This window comes from Phyllosticta citribraziliensis (genome assembly GCF_038025025.1).
Source record: "Phyllosticta citribraziliensis strain CPC 17464 chromosome Unknown J3D65scaffold_7, whole genome shotgun sequence".
NCBI classification, from domain to species: Eukaryota; Fungi; Ascomycota; class Dothideomycetes; order Botryosphaeriales; family Phyllostictaceae; genus Phyllosticta; species Phyllosticta citribraziliensis.
Genome location: NW_027117344.1, coordinates 1143095 through 1158430, shown reverse-complemented (window position 1 = coordinate 1158430; position 15336 = coordinate 1143095). Strand labels below are relative to the sequence as shown.

Below are 15336 nucleotides of genomic sequence, written 5' to 3'. Positions count from 1 at the left end.
CTTGCTTGCCGAATTCCGCTTAGCACCTGACGACGTTACCTTAGCATCCGCGCCCGCGCGCAGCGTTATCCGGTTGCTTGACAGGCAAAACAGAACCGTGAACAAAAAAAGAAAACAAAAATCTCTTAGCATCAGCTGCCTCTCCCCGTCATCGTCCGTCCCTTGTCTTAATCGACCGCCGCCGCCGCCTCGTGTGGGTGGCGGGCAGGCAGTCAGGCTGCTGATCTCTCGCCTCGTCGGTGTGATGATGCTCAGTCCCCCGCCCGCCGCCGCCTTCTTCACCATTCTTTCACCTGCTTGCGCAAAGGGCTAGGGAGCCCCATGACCATCTTTTCCCATCCGTTCAGTGGATCCCGTCATCGTCAGCGCCATCCTTCCTCGGACCGGTGAACCCGCATGGCATGGCATGGCATCGCATCGCAGCGCAGCGCAGCGCGGCGCGGCGCCCGCCGGTATCGTGCTCCCGCGCCCTGTCAGCAGCACAACGCTGCGAAGCGCAGGGCAAAACGTTGGTTGACGTCGAAACGGCCGGTCGTCGGCCGGCTAGTGCCGTCGGCTGCCTGACTGGCTGGCTAGTTGCTACAGTAGTACATGCGGGGGAGCGATGGATGGGAAGAGGGGACGTCTGGTGCTACTTTTGTGGTGGCTGAGGCACTACTTGGCCGTTCTCGGTAGGACGTACCCTGGCGCAATCCTTTTTGGGAATAGCTTATTCGACGTCGTAAGCGTGGTACAGAGAGTCGCGTGGCTCTCGATTGAACTGAGGATCTGGGTCCGTATCAACGTCAGCTCAGCTCTCTAGCCTACCAGAAATGGGAGCGAGGGTCTTCTCGTGTCTTCCTACTAGAGTACCGGAATCTGCATGCATGTTTGCCACTTCCCGACATCATCGCCCGATTTCACGGAGAGACGTTCTTGGTCGACGTACTTGAGGGCTAAGCTGTTTGGCGTCCCTTTTTTAAAAGGGAAATACATGTCCTGGCCCCATGTCTGCCGGCATGTAACCATCTAACCACCTCACCAATCACTTTAGTCATTCGCAACTTTCCATCAACAGGCATCTCGTGGCAAACATGCGCCTTCTCTCACCTCCGATTGCCTCGGTCTCTCGCTCCCGCAAAGTGGGTCCAATACTGGCAGACGTATGTAGAGAGAATGCGTAGTGACATGCATGCATGGATGCATCCATGCCTACCCGCTCCACCTCCGCATGCACCGACCAAGCGTCCAGCAGCGCAGGAGACGGCGAGTGGGTTGTGAGTGGGTACGTGTGGGGTAAACTTACTACCAGTCAACTTACCAGTAGCCATTGTGGCAACTGGACACGTGAGGGAGAAGAGGCGAACAAGATCGTGGCTCAGTTCTTGCTTGCTTGTTTGCCGTTCCTCCGAGGTATCGGCAGCAAGTTGCCCTGGCACACATACAAAATCCCTCGACCGTCCCCCCTGCAATTCCATGTCCCTTCTTGGAGGCAGCTTGGACATGTCGTCGATATCTTATTCCGACTTGTGTGTCTCCCACGATTTCCCACCACCACCATGCCTTATCCTCGCCACCCACGACCCACCCATCCACCTCTGCGCTGTGCAGATGCACCAGGTAAGAGGGTGTGTGCATGGAGACGCGGGAAACGAACGGCATCGCCCACCCAAGCGCGCGTTGGCAGGCCCTTGGCGCCCAATTCGCTCCTCCACACTGTCGGCCGGCCGCCCGGGCTAGCTCGCCTTGCCTGCTGGTCTGATCATCTCGTGGCAACGGTAGTATCTGCGCATCGTACATGTAGGATTGCAGCATCATGTATCAGGTGGGTGCGGTGGTGGGTGGGAGAGTTGAAGCTAGTCGGCTAGGTGCCGTGTGTGTGTATGTACACTTGTAGTTTGACGGAAGATGGCTGGCGGGCTGGCGGGCTGGCGGGCTGGTTGGGTTGGGCTAGTGTCCGCTCTGCATGCGTAGCCTGCGCAGTGTATGTAGTCTGCGTGGGTCGTGGTGGGCTGGCGGGCTGGTGGCTGGAGATGATGAAGATGCACCATCGTCGCATTACGAAGGGCCTGGCCTTTCCGCCTCGTCGTCTTGCAATCTCGTCCATGTTTTTTCAAGGCTGTACGCAAATGGTCAAGGTAACAAAGTCATACTGGATAAGCAAAATAGCAAAATAGCTACTTTTTGTCTCTCCCCCCACAGGACATATGTGAGCAGAGGACGACGTGGATGAAGTAAAACGAATGAGCAAAGAGCATGAATCAAAGCCTCGCAGAATGAATAGTGGGCTCGCAGCTGCGAATATGCCATCAAAGCCGCATGGCTTCACAATGCAACGAACATGCATGGCCTTGACCAATGACATTGACAATGACGCTTGCTCGCTGTACTTTTCACATAGACCAAAAGACCGCTTGCCTCCAAAATGAACCCACAGTCCAAAAAATATCCACTCGGGAAGAATCTTGACAAGCTTAATGAGAAACCAAAAATTGCCAAACTTTTTTTCTTGTCTAGATGCGGCGAAGAAGGGGCATGTGCCCGTGCGACTGACATATTAACAAGGAAATATCGCAGAGCGCGATTGGGGGGGAGATGGACATAACGAGCGTGAAAGAGAAATGATACTGTGCCTCTGCTGGCCGTACGACTTGGGAATTGCATGCTGCCCAACCGTCATCACGAACGTCGTGGGTCTGGTGAGAGCGAGCGTGGTCTGAAAAAACCTCGGCCCGGGTTGATCTCCCACCTGCCCAACGAGATGAGCAGGCGAAGGCGGCGAAATGGTGAGGAAGGATCATCTTTAGGCACTCTCTCCCATACCTGTAGGGCTTGTACAACCCGCACGTGCTTGCATCTGGTAAACGACAAGAGGTACCTGTAGTCGAGCCAGCACCCGTGCGCTCATTCGGCGACACCCGCGCTGCTTCCACCGAGCGATCCCTAGGAAGGACGATTGCATTCAGGTTAGCGCTAGGGCAAGACAGAGTTCGTCGCGACAAAACAGTCCTACGGCCTTCCGCCTTCGAGATGAGTCGATATTCCAGCGCTGGTGGTGATGTTCGCAGTGGGGTTGCGGCGGCGGAGACGGACGAAAAAGGAAATGCTCATATCCGGCCGCGAGGACCAACGATCGGTTGATCGTCGTCGTGCGCGCACTACGACGCCGTTACGAGCACGTACCTGCGCCGCGCATTTCTTGTTAGCCAATCTTTATTGTCTTTTTTACCCCCGCTTGTTTCGCCCCCTCTGACAACGAACCACTTCGGAAAATGTCGAGTGCGTGGGCCAGGGCAATCTCTTGTGTTTGCGCTTGAGTGGTGGTGAGGGAATCTCAGTTCAGGGGGCCGGGTAGACGGCTTGAGATGAGGGGTGGGGGAGTGATGGTTATATGCGACCCCTCATTTGGCAAGGGGGCGACATATTGAGGGATGAAAAGGGGTAGTGAATGGCGGGCAATGAGAAATGAGCAGTCAATTGGCCGGGAAAGAAGAAGGGACAAGGACTTACGAAGTAATGGCGTTCATCCGCTCGCAAGTCAGCTTCAAGCAAATTCGCAACAACTCGCTCGCAACCTCTGGCTGCTTCCTCTCCAACTCGCGCCACTTCTCGCGTGTCATGACCCAGGCGACAGTGTCAGCCTCTGCTGCAACTGTTCCGCTGCGTTCAGTCTCGCTGAAAAAGGGCAGTTCTCCGCACGTTGTGCCTGCTTGGATACTTTCGTAGTACGTTCCTTGCTCGAGGATGTAGTCTGCACGCAAGCTGCCGCTCTCGACCAAGTAGAAGCCATTCGGTACATCGCCGCGGGAGTACAGGACAGTGCCAGCCGGGATTTCTCGGCGTGTAAAGTACGGCACTGCGCGATGCCAAAAGTCAATGTCCTTGTCAGACAAGTCTTGGAAGGTAAGGAGGAGCAACGGGATTGGCTGAGCAAAGTTCTTCCATTTGTCAGGCGTGAGCATGTTGGTGTTGTTGTCGATGATCACATTCTTCTGGTTGCCAAGGGCCATCTCGGCAGCCTCCTGCAAGAGGGCTCGGCGTGGAGAGTTGAAGGCCCCGTCGAACGGGTTCGGCGCGTTGCTTGGCTGCTTGGGCGGGGAGATCGATACGGGCGAGGCTTCCTTGGGCGATCCCAGCGATCGCGTCCGCTCGTGCAACGTCCCTAGGAGCTCGTTCTCACACCATTCGAGGGCCTTGTTGAGTGTCTCGAATCGTTTTGGCGGAGGGCAGTGCTCGTCATTGCTCTCGGCAGGAGCAAACAAGCCTACCATTGAGAGGCCTTGACCTACGTCATCGCTGAGCGACACGCTGGAGATGACCAGTTCCACATGGCGACGGTGGAGGATGCGGTTTAGTCGCACCAGTACCTCCGCAGCCGAGTAATCTATGCCAATTACGTGGACTAAATCGAGCACGACATACTTGATCGGACGCGCGCGGAACTGCTCCTCATCCACGAGCTTCCGGATGTTGTTCTCGACCGACACAATGGTGCCAAAGAAGAGATAGCCCGCTATCTTCGCCACAAAGACTTGTTGACCGACCTCATCAAGATACTTGCGGTGAAGTGGAGGCCGGCGGACAGTGGATTGCGCAATTGTGCCGTTGTAGGTTGATCGGATGACTGGAGTTTGAGACGTCTGCACGACATACGTGAGGCAGGCAAGCATAATACCAGCCAGGACGCCCCAGACGAAGTCGTAGACACCCATGATCAGAACGATGGTGATGATCTATTCCAGTCAGCTTCCGCACCAAAGTTGGCCAATGGCATCACTTACCGTAAGGTACTCCAGCAGCCGCAACCTGCCAAAGGTGTCCCACAGAGCCTCCTTCAGCAGATCAATGCCCAGGTAGAAAATCAGGGTTCCAACTACCATGACAGGCACATACCCGATGAGGCCTGGACCGGCCATCCAGACCCCTGTCGTGGCAGCAGCAAGCAAGAGGCCTGCGACGCGACTGTTGCCCCCATGGTCCATGAACATGACGCTGTTGACGTAGACAAGATAATTCTGCTCGTGTCAGTCAGGGTCTAGTGAACTATAATCTTAACGCTTACCTGGATGGATCCGACGAAGCCCGATAGGGCATTCGACAAGCCATGAGCTACGAGTTCACGGTTAATGCTCACATCATCCTCCTTGGCTGAAAGGGCGAGGGCGGGGACGTTGATGGGCACGTGGATGATGCCAAAGAATGATAGGGCGAACATTGTCGGAATCGTTTTTGCAAGCGCGCCCCAGTCGACAACGCTAAAATCTGCGCACAAATCAATATCGGCTGTCTGCCCACAAGGTGAGTTGGATCTTACCGTATAAGGAGTAAAAATGGTAAAAAGGAACACCCGACTCTGGTTTCTCGAAAACCCAACCGGCGTGGCGAGCCTTGTCGAGATTGAAGTGATCGACCGCTGCGACGACGATATGGAAGACTGCGGTAATGAGAATGATGAATGCGGGCATAAGCGCCGGATGGTCGTAGAAATACTTGATGACCATGTAAGTAATGGCCAAAGCAAGCGGTGACAGCCATAGTCCAACGGTGTCGCTCGAAAAAAGAGCTTTGAGCGTTGTCAGGTTGTACTCGAGGTTTCCCCCGAGTCGAGCCGAGACTTCGATCCCCGTGACGAACAGGAAGAATCCAACGCCTCCAATGCATCCGTTCAAAATGTTGCGAGGAAAGAAGCTGACGAGGTTTCCGAGCTTGAATACGCCAAGCGCTAAGAAGATCAAACCTGTTATGATGGAGCTGGTGGCATAAGCCAGGACGACGGTTGCGATGATGGCATTTGGTTCAGCCGGTCCCATGTGCCCCATGATCACATAAGTCATTTTGTGAAAGAATGGGACAACTTCTATCTTTATAATCCAACTCAGTCAGTAACTTCATCAATCATGTCGGGGTATCCTTATGGTCGAGTTTTGATGTTGTGGGTTGAGCGTATACGTACCATCTCGGAGCCAACAGCTCCCTTGAAAGTTGAGCCACCCAGCGAGTAGACCAGCTGCGATACTATGCAACTGACGAAAAACATGGACAGCCCGTCGACGCCGAGCTTCGCAAAAATTGGCTCGCCTAGCGGAAAAAGAATTATGCCTGTACAAGGTTAGAACTTTGGTCTGGCTGGAACGATGAGCGACCCGCAGCCGTGGTAACGAGGAGCGTTCAGACAACCCTGCAAGACTCTAAAGAAGCTCTTTCCCTGAAAGCAACCAGAGAAGACATGCGGAATTGCTTTTGCGAGCGGTCCTCAAGGTACACCACCGCGCTGAGCATGTGAAAGCAAGAAAAAAGAATCATGGCCAAAAATAACCAGACTTTGAAATGCGGAGAATGCATGAAGCTGTCGGACTTCGGAGTGCCGAAAGCGAAAGGAGAGAGCAAATTGACATGCACTTACCGTACGACAGGCCATCCAGAACATTGAGTAGCAAGCCCAGAAATACTGCGGGAAGACTCTTGACAGGATCAATGACTCCCGCATGAAGAATGGCTTTCCTATTCCAGGTTTTGGGGTTCCTGGCTCTTTGGAGAAATTCTGCTGCGTCATGGACACGGTCCGACGCTTTGTGCCAAAACCTCGAACGTCTGCTACGGGACTCGCCTTGGCACTCGACGTCTGAAGTTGTCCCATACGGCTTCCTGTCAGCGGCCCTGGACGAAGCCAAGAGAGAAGTTGTCTCGGTGGCTCCATTGCCTTGGCCAGCACGGTGCTCTGTTGGTCCATTCACCGGCGTGGTTGACTTGCCAGCCCGTGGGATCCTCGCCTGGGGCAACGATCCGACCGGTTCGGGGGAAGCGGTGCCGGACTGGTGTGATATTATTCCAGAAGGGGGTATATCAGACGAGGTTCTGCTCCCGTCATGGTCGAAACTGTCGTGGAGGAAATCCGGGGAGTCGCGTCCGTGGGGGCTCTCGGCGGCAGAGAGGCGTCGAGCGAGGATGCTTTTGGAGCGGAACGAGCCCGACTGGGACAGAGCGTGCATGGAGAGCTCTTGAGTTTTACCCCGGACGCCGTAGGAGGAGTACTGGGGAGTATCTAGCACGTAATTGTTAGTAATGGAAAAGCACGAAGGCTCCAGGGTGGGTACCTATTTGGCCATGCGAGGTGTGATGGTGAAAGGACCGGGCAGGTGTTCTCGCATAAGACGAGGAGAGGTAGCCCCCGGGAGTTGAATTGGACTTTGAGGGAGAGGGGCACGAAATGGGCTGTGGATGGGAACCAGCTGCAGTCCTGGAGGTCTCGGCGGCCGAGAAGTCGGCATCGTCGACGGCCGGGCTAGTAAAAGGCAATTGATGTTGGACGGCGGCAGCGGAGGACGAAGGACGGTCGGGACTGGGTCTGATGCTATCATGGCCGGGCATGGCGCGTTTTTCGTGTCAAAGGCGGGAGCTGCAGAACAATGCGTCGAAAGCTTGCCCGCTAGGAACGGGGGGCAAAATGGCGCAACGAGGCTGGCGGGTCGCAGCGTCTGCGGAGCAGCTGGGCGAGGCGTCTGGTGAAGCTTCTCGTAAGAATGGGAAGCTATTGCGTGTTTCCTGTCCTGGAGCAGAGGCGGTCTGGTGGGCAGAGGTTGGAGCGATTGGGCAAAATGTCAAGTTCAAGCTGGGCAGATCAACGGCAGCGGGCGGGCCACAGCCGGGGTCATGGTGGCAGCATGGTGTACTGTGCCTTGAGCGGACCGCGTCAGAATTTTCTTGTCAGGCAGCGCCATCATTTCTGTCGAGCCGTGTTGGATTACTTAGTAGAGGCCGGTCGCGGTCGCGTCGAGGACAAGAGGGGAGCCGCATCGAGGGACAGAGGCCATGGATTGTTTTCCCCCAGCCCAGCCCAGCCCAGCCCAGCGCCAACGTCAGGCGGGCCGGGGTTGACGGCCTTCAAGTTCCGCCTCAGCCTACTGGCCACGCCCGCACCTACTGCACGCGCATGATCAGTACAAGCTTGATCCGACGAGGAGCGCAAAGTCATTCTGATACCTGGAAATGGCCATGTTGTAGCGTTTGGTGTCGTCTGGGTGGTCGTCGTCTGCCGGCCACTCGTTCATCCACCTGTCTGCACCTGCGTTCCACGGCGTCGGATCTCTTCTTGGGTCCATTGCTACACCATGTCCACTCCTCGTGCAACATGCAGCACCGCAGCCAGTCCACACCGGTCACACAGCCCCTTGGACGCTGCACTGCGCCATGACACTATCAATTGTCGCCATCCGCTTCATTCTGCCCACGCCCATGGCTTCTGCTCCTTCAGCCCAATTGCCACGCCTGCCCATGCCCCAAGCAAACGACCCTCTTGCCCATTCCCCGCCTTTGCATGTGTTGTGCCCGCATTTAATTTGCCGTCGGCCGGCTCCCGGGAGTCGGTGAAGTCAAGGGGCCTCGTCCCGGGCGGCCTGGTATGCTGGGACTACCCTGCGCGGTCTAGCTAGATTCGCCCTGCCTCTCTTTGGTGGCGTCTTTCAAGCGAGTCGCTGCAGGTAACCTTGGGCAATGAGCCTTTCAACGTCGCCTTGCCGCACGTAGAACTGGCTGTTCTTGGTCAACGTGATGGCGCTGCAGACATTTGTGTCAGTCAAACCAAAAGCTGCGCACCCTCGAGCAGTGGACCTACCCATATTCCGTCTGGATCTCTCCCGCGTCCTTCAGCACGCGCACGTCGATGAATAAGTCGCGGGGCGGTTCCAAGCTGCCGGTGAGGTCAATGTCCGTCCACTGCCCTTTGTAAGCAGCTAGCAAGTCGCTGTACTGCCGAACGTATTCCTCCTCCTCTGGGCTTAGGCTGCTAGTGTTTCCCATTTCCCCGCTCAAATCCTTGCCACTTTGCTGCTGCTGCTGCTGTTGCTGCTGCTGCTGCATGAGCTGCTGCCGCTCCAGCACGTCGACGCCTGCCCAGCACATTTCCTCTAGCTTGTCCGACCGCACTCTGTGATATGCCAACAGGCACCGTTTATTGCGTCGCATGGCGAGGTGGTCGACGAGCAGCGCGCACGCCGTCGAAGGGTCCGTAGACGGGTTGAAGGAGCCGGAAATGGAGGACATGATGTCGTTGACATGTTGGTTGAGCTCGCGGACCTCTCGCGTCACGGCGCGCACAATCTCCGTCTGGTAGGGCGGCAGGTGGGCGAGCGACTGAGTACGTTTGGCATGTTGGACCTGCGGCGCGTCAGATGTGGGATGTGGACGATACGAGCCGTGGGAAGAAATGCACCAGCTTGTTGCCCAACTCGCCGTACATGGTGGTGGTGTCGGTTCGGTCAGGTCGTGGGCGCGTTCCTGTGGGCGCGAATCCTCGGGGCCGGGGATTGGATCGTGGGTCCCGACGGCTGACGGCAGATCCCTGATCGCCCTACGAGATCTTCCTGCCCCATTTGGACGTCATCTCTTCAGCACCACGGCTCCTACAAGAAGCTTCCTAAACACCGATGGCTGTGGCAGAAACACTGCGCTGTGCTCCCAATTCCGTGTAAAATTATTGCTCCTTTGCCACCTTTTGAAACAAAGCGCTGCCTCTCCTTCCCGACTTGTCATGTTCCTGTAGTACAACCCACTGCAAAGACCCCTCTTTTGCCAACGCCCTCAACAACAAGGGTAGTGTTTGTTCTTCCAGCCACTTGTGTTGGTTTCCTTCAATCTTCTCTGTCGTGGTCTCGGAAGACGTCTTTGTCGTCGCCACCAATCTTTGACCCATGCCTGGCGTGCTCCTTCCTTCGAAGCTGCCATATACAAAGGGCTGCCCCCTCGTCAGTTTGTTGTTGGCACTTTGCAATTTGTCTCCGTTGGGACTCGCAGGAGACTGCCTGTACACTCAGAAGTCGGACATGGATTAGGTCTACCGCGACTCTACAAACCCACCGAAGCCACCTACCCAAGCCCTCAACCATATCGTTCCCCGTCACCATGCCTTTTTTTACAGTAATATAAGCCAACCAGTACAAGAGACAGCAAGAGAAGAAAGAGAAGAAAGAAGAAAAGCAACAACAAGGTATGAAGAATGAGGGTCGGTGGTTACCAAAGCAGAATCAGAAGACCAACGTAGCCAAGAACCCACTGACGCAAGCAAGCCAACCAGCCGCCACCGCTGGCGGGCCAAAAAAGTATACAGACAGCCTCTCCACATGTTATCTCTATCGCGGATTTTCCACACATCCTGACGCCGTCCATTGAAAAGGCCGCCTCCGTTGCTGTCAAACTCCACAAGGCATCTGGCAAGAACAGCAAAACTCCCAACGCCTCAAGGCCGAAAACATCATCCTTGCCGTTAGTTTCCTTGCGTCGTCTCGTCCACCCACTTGTCGAATTCACTTCCAGACTCCAATGGCATCAGGACCGAGTCGACCTGCCAGTCGGACGATCTGGCACCTCCGTTTGGACCGCTAGCTCCAGCGTGCAACGCGCCAGTTGAGTCTCCCACGTATCCCGCAATATCATCCTCCGTACTATATACTCCTGGGTGGAAGCCGGTGCCGTCGTCATGCGCGAACGAGTGCTCGGTTGTGTGGGCGTAAGCCAGCAGCATGGGGTCCACCTGGGCTGGGTCATGCGGACCATGTGCGCCCGCCACGTTGCCTGGCCCAGATCCAAAGGACATTTGGAGAAGATCGTGGTGCTGGCCGCCGCCAGGGAGCCCAAGAACGGACTGCGAGACCATGTGCTGAGGCTGCAGCTGCTGTTGCTGTTGCATGTGCGCTTGCTGGTGTGCCGCAAAGTGTTGTGGGTAGCCCGTCGCGCGGAAGTTGTTCGCAGCATGTTCCATGCGATGTAGTCGGACATCTTCAACGCCCGAGGCGCCATGCGGCTGCACAGATGTTTGGTAGTACTGGTTGTGGCCAAGGTCATTTGAGCCAAGGGCCAACGGCAGTGGGCGGCCTTCGTTGGTCGCCTCCCAGCTCGACTTGTTGATGCCATGGTCGTTTGGGCCGAAGCTGTGGTCGTCAAAGGCGGGTTGGCGCCTCGTACGGTCAACACGGACACGGCGCGACGGCGCCCAGTCTGCGTCAGGATCCTCCACATCGCTGGCTTGACTGACGGCCTCGTCATCGGAGTGGAGGCCTTTGCGCTTGCGCGCCGTCGACGCAGACTTGCTAGGGCAGAACTTGTATTCGGGATGCGCTTTCTGGTGGTTGAGTCGCTCAAGCTTGGCCAAATCATTGTAGTGTTCCCTAACTTCCGGTGGCTCCATTGGCCAGCTCTCGCCAGAAACCGAAGAAACGACCTGGTGGTTGTTCTGCAGACACCAGATTTTGGTGCGATCGGCGTATGCTGACCGATATAGCATGAAGGAATTCATCGGCCTCGTGATGTAGCCGTGGCGCTTTGCAACCTCTTCTCTGCGGACCGATTCTGACCTATTGACCCACTCCTCCATGTTCTTGACAGGTATTTCATCGTAATCCTTAGTCAAAACACTCAGTGGTGCTGTGAGTTTCGGCGTCTTGACCTTGGTCTTGTTTTCCGGCTTCTTTTTCGGCTTTGATGGACGCGGCTTCGGGGCCGGGGAGGCAGTGCGAGCCGCTGACGTTCCACTTCTGGTCCTCCGACCAGTATCGCTCGCTGTTGCTGATCTTGGAGTCGGCGGAGTGTGCGAATGCATGCCCTGTGGGATATACTGCCGCGCAGTGTCAGCGGAAATTCAGGCCCTTCAAAGGCTACAAGACACTTACGGGCATCTGGTGGTAAATCTGGCCGTCGTTGTAGAAGGGTTGACTCGATGTGCCATAGCCATCATCCTGAAAGATCCGGTTAGCCGCCAGCATACTCGCAAAGTAGAACCTTCCCCTCATTGTCGGTTGGGTTGCCTTGGTTCAAGTGTATGGGTTGTAACCAGTTTGCAAGAGAAGGGTGGCTTACAATAGAAATACCTAGGCCCACGTCGCCGCGATGGTCATGAGGTGGCTCTGGATACTGATTGACAGCGTACTGCGGGCTCAAGTAAGGGTCACCAGAGTGCTGCTGGTGCATTACGGGGGCAGGAGACCCGAAGACGGAGTATGACTGAGAGTGACCATACGGCGAGTCGTCCAAGTCATGCTTGAAAGACGTGTTGGCATTCTGCTGGGCCAGCTGACGAAGGTCATAGTGCTGCTCAGAAGGTCCGCTGGGCGGTGTTGGAGGATGACGCTGGACCATCGATTCCGTTTTCAACATGGTACTTCAAATTCGTGCCGTACGAAGCCGTCAATGGCCGTCAAGAAAGTCGCCAAAAAGGGCTGTGTACTCCTGAGAAGTCAGCCGAGGCTGAAAGAACAAGCGACTGCTGTGCCTTTGCCTTCCACGCGTGCGAAGGCTTTCGTTGTGTCACTGTTCTGAAGCTCGCGATGAATGACGTCGGATACCCGTGCTGAATAGTCGAATCACGGAGGTCGTATGAACAGTCTCGACTTGGTTCAGCCAATCTTTCTCGCGAAAAGCTTCTGGAAGAAGTCTCTAGATCAAAGATGGACTGCTGTCCAAGGTACTGTGGATATCAATTGGCCTAGTCGCATCAGTGAATGATTCTTCCGTAAGTTTTGCACTGCAAGGGGTTTGTAGCTGACGGATCGTTGCAGCAGTGGACTGTAGGAATTCTTTGAGACGAACCAGTTGCAAGTACCCGCTGTGACTGTGCGTTGTTGGCTCTGGCGAGCATGCGAGAGAACTGAGATTCCACAGCAATCACTCGCAGAGGCACGATGCGGCTCCGGGCGTGGCGAGTGGACGCCGTCTTAGAGCTCGTTCTTTGTTGCGGAAGCCGGAGCGCCGGCGAGCAAACGGGGGCAAATTGGCCGAAAGATGTGGCAGCAGTTCCTCTTTGTCTGAGTCTGATGAGTACCCCGGGCAGTTATTTGTAGCGGAGGCGAGGCTCAAGGTTGACCGCATACGTATCAGATCAGAGGCTGGTCAACTGAGAACGGACAGCCAATGAGGACCGGATTCGTAGAGGCGAAGACCACAGCCCAAGATGACCTCTTGGTGGCTGCTTTGGGAAGACAGCTCAAGATTGAAGTCTCGAGAGATTTTGAGGACTCAAGAAGTAGAGAGGGGAAAGAGATGGCCCCCGCCACGCGCAGACGTTGCTTGGACGGCCTGAAATGGAACGAAAACGGTCAAACAAACCAAAAGTCCAAGCAGAGTAGGATATCAGTAGTACAGGCAGGGCTTCGAGGGCTTCGCATTCCATCTACCAGTTACCAATTTACCAGTCTCTGTCCACCACGACGCCAAGTCGCTACGCGCCTTGGTTGGACCGAAAGCAGTATGTTTCGCGGCCATGGTATGCGCGGCACCACTTGCATAGCTCTAGAGCTGCCTCTCCGACTCAATGGCACAGGCGCAAGTCCGTTTGAAGAATGACTGTCTCACACTGGGACTGGCAGGGATGTGCCAACGCCGCGGGTGACTAAGCCTGGCAGCATATTGGACCTGCAGCTGTGTTAAGGGCCGCGATACTAAGACAAGATCCAGTGTTACGGCTGCGAGGGCCTCTCCCAGTGGATGCGGGCCATGTCGCCGCCCTTCCAACCGGCCAGCCGTGGCTGTACTAGAGGCATCAAGGCTGTCATCCATTTTAGATGGCGACGAGTTTTCCCACTTCGCAATTCAGAGCTGGGCTGCATCGGGCACTCTGCAGGCGCCTTGGGCATGTTTTTGCCTGATGCAGGGTTCGGTTGCTTCCGGACGATGCGAGAGACGGCGCATGCGAGCGGCCGATTGGCGCTGCACCGTCAAGCGGTGACGGGGAGGTGGGCGCTGCGGAGTCCCAAGCGATGCGGCTGTCCGACTCTTGGATGCGCCCTTTTTTTTGGCGTTCGACTCGTTATACGGGACCACTGGAAGGAAAGCGTACTCCAAAAGTAAGATGACGAGTCTGCTGTGATGACATATTCTGTCAGCAAGATATCACACCAACAAATCTTCCGATTGACGTAGCACAGATTATTCAATTGGCAAGGGTGGTAGGGCCACATTGTTCAGAGATGCGGAGACGGGCGTCGATCAGTGATGAATAGCCGCAAGCATTCTGAGATGGTGGTCCAGGATGCGAAAACGTTCGCTTGGGGACTCACAATGCCACATGACTCGATTGAGCCCTATGAGCAAAGGGGGTTAAGGGCGATCGTCTGAGTACCTGTGCAAAGGTTCATCCGCAGACTGTCAGGCTGAGTTCGCGAATGAGGCTTCTTGGTGAGAGTTCCGACTCGGGGCTAAGAAGTGAATGTTCCAAAGTCGATTGTGCATTCGTTTGGACAGAGCCCACAACCTGAGCCCATGATGGCTCGACAAGAACCCTTACCGTCGTCACAGCTTTGATATGCACGCTACTTGGACAGTCCCCAGACGGCGCCGTCGGGTAGCGTACGGGGAGAGCGACACGAAAGCGACGCCAGGAGATGGTACTGCCCTCTGGCACCTCTAAACTCCCACGCAAGAATGATAGCGGCGCGCATTTTGAAGGAGCGTAGCACACCAGCCTCCCTTGACAGGTAATGGCTCGGTGGTCCTTAAGGTGGGATGACGGTCCCCAGAATCCACGATCCTTCCAACAGTGGCCAAAAGCTGCCAGGAGGGCACATGCAAAACCACCGGACCAACTGGACGTGACGCAACGCCTTGCCTTTTCTTCACGACAGGGGCGCCCGCGGGGACCGGGGAGGTGAAGGTTCCGTCGATCCAAGGCGGCTTGAAGGACGCAGAGGCGTCGAGGAGTCGTACAAAGACTGACGGGAGATGAAGATTCGCCAGGATCAGGCGAAACTCGGCGTAGGGAGCACGTGTGATGTCTGCACAGGAGTTGTGGCGCTGGGGAAGACCAGGTCGACAAGTAGAGATAGATCCCTTTGGTGCACGCAGACATGCACTGAAAATGAAGCTGCAAAGTTGCTTCCTCGGTCGACCTTGGCCATTTAGACCTTTTGCCAAGCTCATTCTTCAAGGGACGCCAGTGCATGCTGCAAGGTACACAGCGTCTGCCCATGGTGGAACCCAGTCATGACGATAATGTTCTGCAACGAGCCTGCTGGTCGCTGGGAGGATGGATCCATTCCTCGTGGGCTCAAGTCATCGCCGTGCTCTTGCATATAGGACGCTGATTGCCAACCTAACGGTCCAGCCACGGCCAGGAAAACCAGGTTCGTCACCACGACGCCAGCTCGGACAGAGCGGTGAGACAAAGACCCAAACAGGACGAGTGGTGGGTGGGTGATTCACGCACAGAATTCGGGCGCAGGAGAGGCAGCTGAGACAGTTTGGTTGCGCGGGTGGAGACGTATCAGGCCAGATTCGACGCGTGCACGCCGTGACACGGTGGCAGGCCCAAGCGGAGGACGACAGTCGGCCAGGGAGTCAAGAGGGCGCCGTCCGGTACATGTCGTCGCGATAGAG

The 15336-nt window shown here is 55.9% G+C and overlaps 6 protein-coding genes across 6 annotated transcripts; 1 reads left to right on the top strand and 5 right to left on the bottom strand.

Moving 5' to 3' along the window:
* The first annotated feature begins 851 nt into the window (after positions 1-851).
* J3D65DRAFT_627463 (uncharacterized protein) lies at positions 852-2237 on the top strand. Its single transcript, XM_066800542.1, has one exon. The coding sequence runs from the start codon at positions 1176-1178 to the stop codon at positions 1845-1847; it is 672 nt and encodes a 223-aa protein (XP_066654531.1). The 5' UTR covers positions 852-1175; the 3' UTR covers positions 1848-2237.
* Positions 2238-3485: 1248 nt separating this feature from the next.
* J3D65DRAFT_646341 (sulfate transporter family-domain-containing protein) lies at positions 3486-7347 on the bottom strand (the record flags this gene model as incomplete). The annotated part of the gene is made up of 7 exons (XM_066802268.1): positions 3486-4712; positions 4761-4994; positions 5042-5241; positions 5294-5840; positions 5933-6078; positions 6383-7021; positions 7074-7347. 7 exons carry the CDS (start codon positions 7345-7347, stop codon positions 3486-3488), a joined length of 3267 nt encoding a protein of 1088 aa, XP_066654530.1.
* Positions 7348-8438: 1091 nt separating this feature from the next.
* Positions 8439-9244, bottom strand: J3D65DRAFT_590617 (uncharacterized protein; the record flags this gene model as incomplete). Its single annotated transcript, XM_066797790.1, has 3 exons — positions 9188-9244; positions 8591-9132; positions 8439-8532 (listed from the first exon to the last, which is right to left on the bottom strand). Exons 1-3 carry the CDS (start codon positions 9212-9214, stop codon positions 8439-8441), a joined length of 663 nt encoding a protein of 220 aa, XP_066654529.1. The 5' UTR covers positions 9215-9244.
* Positions 9245-9524: 280 nt separating this feature from the next.
* J3D65DRAFT_627458 (uncharacterized protein) lies at positions 9525-10290 on the bottom strand. The gene is made up of 2 exons (XM_066800541.1): positions 10041-10290; positions 9525-9961 (listed from the first exon to the last, which is right to left on the bottom strand). Exons 1-2 carry the CDS (start codon positions 10138-10140, stop codon positions 9606-9608), a joined length of 456 nt encoding a protein of 151 aa, XP_066654528.1. The 5' UTR covers positions 10141-10290; the 3' UTR covers positions 9525-9605.
* J3D65DRAFT_403878 (uncharacterized protein) lies at positions 10058-12447 on the bottom strand. Its single transcript, XM_066795950.1, has 3 exons — positions 11827-12447; positions 11640-11705; positions 10058-11584 (listed from the first exon to the last, which is right to left on the bottom strand). The coding sequence occupies exons 1-3, from the start codon at positions 12121-12123 to the stop codon at positions 10238-10240; spliced, it is 1710 nt and encodes a 569-aa protein (XP_066654527.1). The 5' UTR covers positions 12124-12447; the 3' UTR covers positions 10058-10237.
* Positions 12448-14008: 1561 nt separating this feature from the next.
* Positions 14009-15113, bottom strand: J3D65DRAFT_403875 (uncharacterized protein). Its single transcript, XM_066795949.1, has one exon. The coding sequence runs from the start codon at positions 14927-14929 to the stop codon at positions 14096-14098; it is 834 nt and encodes a 277-aa protein (XP_066654526.1). The 5' UTR covers positions 14930-15113; the 3' UTR covers positions 14009-14095.
* Positions 15114-15336: the final 223 nt, after the last annotated feature.

What these genes read in the sequence shown, in the direction of transcription:
- J3D65DRAFT_403878 (XM_066795950.1), bottom strand. Translation starts at nt 12,123, where the DNA reads ATGTTGAAAACGGAATCGATGGTCCAGCGTCATCCTCCAACACCGCCC. An exon ending in TGGGCCTAGGTATTTCTATT is followed by an intron (nt 11,706 to 11,826) that starts GTAAGCCACCCT and finishes CGGATCTTTCAG; the next exon opens with GATGATGGCTATGGCACATC. An exon ending in AGATTTACCACCAGATGCCC is followed by an intron (nt 11,585 to 11,639) that starts GTAAGTGTCTTG and finishes ACTGCGCGGCAG; the next exon opens with TATATCCCACAGGGCATGCA.
- J3D65DRAFT_627458 (XM_066800541.1), bottom strand. Translation starts at nt 10,140, where the DNA reads ATGGACGGCGTCAGGATGTGTGGAAAATCCGCGATAGAGATAACATGT. An exon ending in CAGCGGTGGCGGCTGGTTGG is followed by an intron (nt 9,962 to 10,040) that starts CTTGCTTGCGTC and finishes CATTCTTCATAC; the next exon opens with CTTGTTGTTGCTTTTCTTCT.
- J3D65DRAFT_627463 (XM_066800542.1), top strand. Translation starts at nt 1,176, where the DNA reads ATGGATGCATCCATGCCTACCCGCTCCACCTCCGCATGCACCGACCAA.
- J3D65DRAFT_403875 (XM_066795949.1), bottom strand. Translation starts at nt 14,929, where the DNA reads ATGGGCAGACGCTGTGTACCTTGCAGCATGCACTGGCGTCCCTTGAAG.